This window comes from Nelumbo nucifera, chromosome 1 (genome assembly GCF_055504915.1).
Source record: "Nelumbo nucifera cultivar China Antique chromosome 1, China Antique-T2T, whole genome shotgun sequence".
Taxonomy (NCBI): domain Eukaryota; kingdom Viridiplantae; phylum Streptophyta; class Magnoliopsida; order Proteales; family Nelumbonaceae; genus Nelumbo; species Nelumbo nucifera.
Window position 1 is genome coordinate 146,580,643 of NC_142649.1, and position 6,150 is coordinate 146,586,792.

Here is a 6,150-nt window from a genome sequence, read left to right on the forward strand (position 1 = left end):
AGAACAGAATCTTATATTATCTTCTCAGATCTAATATTATTGTAGTACCAATACTACTAGACAAATTCATAGCCTGCCATGTTTATTTTTGAACTTATTGGTGGAGTTTGTCTGTTGTTATGACATAACCTAGGGTTATGCTATTGTCCGCCCTCTGCCTGATACCATCATGTTTCATGTTCTCTATTTCCATACAGGAAGATCCAACAACAAAGCGTTGGCTGCAACAACTGATTAATAATGTGGCAGGAGGAAACCGGGCTGCAGCATATCAAACTGGCGGAGGACTAGAACATATGCTAGGAAATTAGATAAGTTTAGCAACATTGTTCTAACTGCATTTCTTATTGCTTCTGGCAGACCTCAACTGTGTTGGCTATACAGGTCTGTGACAATTGGCCATACAGGGAAGGCAGAGTACCATATGAAGACTCCAAGTATTTACCTCTTTTTTATTTATAGATCTATCTGTTGTAAGCTTTTGACATATTGGCACAGTTTCCATATTTGTAAGTTTGATCCCCTCATGTAATTCTGTATTTGCTGCTTACAAGTTGTATTGATTGATACTCAAAAAGATGGTTTATGATTATTTATCCCTGCCGTTCCTTGGACAATTCCTATGCGGAATGTATGTTCCATCTATTCTTTGCTGTCTATTTCCATTTACCTCCCTAAACTCTCCTTATTCTAGGTCATTATAGATGGGCTGCTCTTCTTTCGTTTTGAATCTTCTATGCTTTTACCGCCAAGGTGTTGGTAGTTTTCGTGAGCGCTCAGCACTCTGTTACTTAATATTGTGGTGATTGGATGGGAACGCTATCATGATTAGAATTTAGAACCCTTCGTTGTGTTTGTCATTCATTTTCTTGAAAATTCAACATGTCTGTCATCCTCTTATCTTATCGATCTTGAAACCATTTTGAGAAAGATATAGTAGCTGGTTTCTCGGTAGGCGTCTATCTTATCATCACTCTATATACTTTGTCATTGAATCACGTCTCATGGGACGGTTTTTATATACATCCTGCTAAATGGGTAGTTGTAGACCTGTAACTTGGCTACATTACTTATTTCTGTCATTTGGAGAAATTTAGCTCAGGCCTTTCTGGTGATGATTTTTAGGATTATTATCTGTCTTTTCTCAAGCGTTGCTGGCCACTGAAAGTTTGAAGTCATCGTTAGGCTTTAAATATCGGGGTGTTAACAAGAAATCTGTAGTAGGAGCTTCCTCATGCATGAGACCACTTACTAAGTTGGTATAAGTTTGGACATGCTGCTCCCTGATTAGAGCCAGATGTGCCGAGTACGCGTTCTGTGTATGGGTAGGGTTCGGTGGAAGGAGAAGCTCTCCAGGGGAAACAAAATCGAAGAAAGGCCATTTTTGTCTGTGTTCTAGACCGGACACGAACTGGTTCATGGACGCGTGAATCGTCTGATTGAACTGGCCAGACCACGTTAACGATCAGAACGCGCGTTAATGTTGGCCTGGTCGACGTATCGTTTTGCCATTTGTGGGTTCACTCGTCTAATGCACCCATGGGTGCACAGAACGCGGACTCAGATGTGCCATCTCCAATTCCAACTGTTGCCCAGATGAGGACCCTCTGGACTTGCTACTTTATTGATGCCTAGCGCCGGATTCATTTGCCTTGAGTTGTATTGCTTTTTTCCCTCTCTCTCTCTCTCAAACCATTGTACTGGGGTCATTGCTTGTTGAATTAAAGTGGAAGAATGCGGATTTTAGGTGGCGTTGGGTAAATCTAAAGTCTGGGTTTTGAAAAGTAAAAAAAAATCTGAGAAAGCCCTAAAGTTTTTATTTAAATAACAATAAATGAAAATGATTAAGAAATTATTATAAAATAATAAAAAATATAAAGTTTTAAGAAATGACATTAAAATAATTGATAAATAATAATAAATTACTCTTCCCACCACTTCATGATCATGGGGCTTCTCCAAAATTCCCAATGGTTTTCTTACACCAAAGGGAATCGTCTTAAGCTCATTCCACATTACTCTCTGCGTAAGTTTATCCCTCTGTACCAACATCAATGCGTCTTCAATTCTGTTAATTTTATTCAATTTACCCTGAGGCTCAGTTTGAAAAGAATACAAATGTAAATATGTACAGCATAAATACATACAAAATATAAGGTTTTGCATTCTATATATTTGCATTTGTACTCATTTCAAACTGAGCCTTAATGTCCTCATCCAAAGGTAAACACAATCTTACTTTGATCCTTGGAATCCAAACCAAAACTAGAATAAGAATAATCGTCCCACTGTTCAGCAATCGAACACCTATCAAACGCCCACCTCGTCACTCCTTGAACATGATCCCAGTAGTAACCAAACCTCTTGTTTCTATTCCAATCTGCACCCTCAGACTCTGATTCCTTTTAATCCTCTCAGAAATCAGAATCCCCTTCATTCAAAACCTTACACTTCTCACTCTCTTCTTCCATATCATCCAGTTCATAGATCTGATCGTCATTTCTGTTATTAGCACCATTGCCGTCTACATCTTTTGGTAACGGATTGGCAACGAGTTCATCAAGGTTGCTGGAGGAATCTTGTGAAAAAACTAGATTTGGAATAGGAGGAAATCCTAACCCTAGTCTTGAAGAGGAGAACTGAAATCCTAACCATCGATCAAAGCTTTTACTTTAGAGAACTGAGACTGAGAGGAGGAAGAGCGCAACGATGATGGTGCAGAGATGAGTACTGTAATCAGTGTAATGGGGGCGTAAGGTTCTGCCAATTTTGGGGTTTTAAAACTTAAAGAAGGATACAGCCAAAGAAATGAGATTTCGTCCTCTACCTTCGACCTCCATCCATTAAGAAAAGCAACATTTTCAGTGTTCCATCCATTACCCAGAGATTATCTAGGTAATCGGTTCCATTCTACCCTTGACCTGTTTTTGGGCCAAAAATTGTTGATTTGGTCAAAGAACCACTGACCCAGGCAGTCGGACTGTTGACCCATTCGACCCAGACAGCGGTTCTTCATTTAATAACAAAAATAACGTTAAACGATGGAGAGAGACTCTCATATCAGAATTCAGAGATCACCAAGATCCAGAGAGAGAGAAAGACTAGAAAAAAGATTGGAGTGGAGGGATCTCAGATCTCATATCTGAGACGAGAGAGAGAAGAATGGACATCGACTTGTTGCTGCACTTTTATTGTCACCGCCATCTCCGTCATCATCACCATCACCGCTGAACGTCAGATCCTCCTTCTTCCCTCCTCTCCTTCATTTCTTAGTTTAAAATATCGATACATATGCATTTTCTTTTAATTACACGACCCATTAAGTACAATATGGATCAATATGTTGCAATATTTTGAACCTTGCTAATAAATTGGTAAATTCAATTAAAGGTTGGGTATAGATAAGCAACAAATTACAAGGAAAAAAAAGGAGTAATTACCTATAAGTAGGGATGTCTAGCAAAATCTTAGGAAAAATAATTATTCTTTTAATTTGCACAAGGAGAAATTATTCTTTTAATTTTCTATAAATATAAATTTTTGTTTAAATTCTATAATAACATTCTGAAATTGAATATATTGTCTGCCAAGAGGCCCAGGACATACAATGACTAATGAAGAGCAGTCTGGTTAATGAGGTCAGAGACCAGAGGACCTAACAGTTAGTCGACAAAAATTTTCTTGAGATCGAGAGTGGAGAATCAAAATTGGCATATGCTTCTGACAGAGCACTCCTCACACTGACCTTATAGCCATAGTGGGGAACATCTCCCCGTGGGTACAAAGACCCCCTTGTACTATGGGGCCAGATACAAAGTCCCCCCTGTACTTTTTTTGTGACAAAGGCCCCCCCTGAACTTTAGCCATTAGACAAAAACCCCCTCGACCGTTAAGTCAGATGACAGAAGCATTAAATTACCAAATTACCCCACTAAAGCTTCTCTATTTTCTTTTTCTTTCCCTTTTTCTCTTAAAACCTACTAACTTGAAAATACCTCTATGATGGATATTTGGTCTTGTGAAGTGGTTTTGTTTGTTTTGATGGCTGGTTATCTTCCCTTCCATGATAAGAACATCATAGCCACGTACAAGAAGATTTATAAGGGCGAGTTTTGGTGCTCTCGCTGGTTCACCCCTAAGCTTATTCATTTCCTCTCCCGTCTTCTGGACACAAACCCTTTGACCAAAATATCAATTCTGTAAATCATGGAGAATCATTGGCTCAAGAAAGGATTCAAGCACATTAAGCCATGTTTGGTTCACTACTTTGGTCCTCATTCTTTTAATTTTTTTTCTCATACTGAGCAAAAAATGCACAAGAATGAATAACATTAAAGTGTTTGGTTACAAAAGTCTTGCCATGGGCCTCATTCTTTTATAATGAAAAACCAACTTATTGCACAAAAATTGAGCTAGCTTGCAACATGAAAAATAATCATGTCCCATCTTGCTCATTTTCACTCTTTAAATAAACTCTACAAAACTGTGGCTATAAATGTTTGCTGGTGGACTGCCATGGAAACTTATGCCAATGAATATTGACCATCAGCCATCCACCAATAAACATCTATGCTAATGGTTTTGAAGACCTAGGCCAACAATTTATGACTGCCGACACAGAATATTTTTTGTAGAATACAATGAGCAATATATTATATGACACTTGTCAGTTTGAAAAAAAATGTTATTTAAGAAAAAACTTTTGATTCATTCTACCTATTTTTATCCATTCTTATTCATTTTAAAGTTTCTAAATAAAAAATGAGAATTCAAGCAAACATGGGCTTAGATAGGGTTGTTCATAAGAAGACCCAACCCGACCAAACTGACCAACCTGGTCTGACCCAACCCGAGTCGGCCAGGTTTTCTTTAGCACCGGTCGGTTTCGAGTTATAAAAAATCATAAACCGATCACATGAAAACCGAAACCAATCCGACCCGAACCGACTTAGTAGTTAGTTCCTAGTTAGTAGTTACAACCTACTTAGTTCTTCACTACCGAGTTCATCAGGAGGTATGTTGTAAACATTAAAGATGACCCAAGACCCATCACTCCATCAGTGAATAAAAAAAGAGTACATGAATAAATGTTTGCCTTAAATTTCAGTATTTCACCACTACTTATCTATAGTAGCAGAGAGCATCTTCTTAGCTTTTGTTGGATCCGGCCGGCTTTGATAGTTTGATCCATCCATTATATAGTTTCCTACAGATTGAAATCTTACTCCAACAAATAGTACTCTCAAACTTTGGTCCCTCCACAAAATTTGGATCCATAGATGGGCCACAAAACATTAAGGAAATGTTGGTTTCCTTTGGGAATGTAGAGCCAGAAATGAACAGCAACTGAGTCACCACTACGTAGAGCCGAAACCGACCCAAACTGATCAGGTCGGTTTTGCTTAACACAGGATCGGTTTCAGTTTCAATTTCAGGTAACCCGACTAGGTCGGGTCGGTTGGAAAAACATCAGTAAACCAACCCAATCCAACCCGTGAACAGCCATAGGCTTAGATTCTACATTGAAAATGACTAGTTCTACGGTGTCAAGGATAATGACAATGTCGAATACTTGAATCCAATGCATCAATATTGGAAACTAAGTTAGACCTAGAGGAGGTGTAGAGGCAACTAGAATCCGAATTGCCTAGTTATACGGGGGGTTCGACCTCTCTAGTCTGTTCAAAGAGAGATGGAAGGAAACTAAGTTTATATATAGTGCATCGATGTCAAGTATAATATCAAAATTGGAAGATAGGGCTATTCACGGGTTGGGTTGGGTCGATTTACTAGCGTTTTTCCAATCGACCTGACCTGGTTGGTTTACCTAGAAATGAAACTGAAACCAATCCTGTACTAAATAAAACTGACTTGATCGATTTGAGTCGATTTGGGTCGATTTTGTGAATGATTCTTTTCGTGTAAACGGTAAAAGATTCAAGTCTAAGAAGCGATTTGATTTCGGCCGAACCAAACCATCAATTTATGCTCTTTTGTAACCCGAAATCGATTGATACTGAAGAAAATCAGCCAACTCGGATTGGATTGGACCGGGTTGGTCGATTTGGGTCTTAAGAAGAATTGCAGAATAAATCTAAAAGCATGCACTATGAGCTATTTAAGGAAAGGAAAAATATTTCACTTAAATAA

General features: G+C 38.5%; 1 protein-coding gene across 2 annotated transcripts in view; it reads left to right on the forward strand.

Annotated features, from left to right (window-relative positions):
* Positions 1-617, forward strand: part of LOC104588295 (uncharacterized) — a 49,299-nt gene extending 48,682 nt beyond the window's left edge. For both annotated transcript variants that reach the window (XM_088894610.1, XM_010246163.3), the window contains one exon: positions 198-617. In XM_088894610.1, coding sequence (XP_088750736.1) covers positions 198-311 — 114 coding nt within the window. In that variant the 3' untranslated portion in view covers positions 312-617. The remainder of the gene's footprint in view (positions 1-197) is intronic.
* Positions 618-6,150: the final 5,533 nt, after the last annotated feature.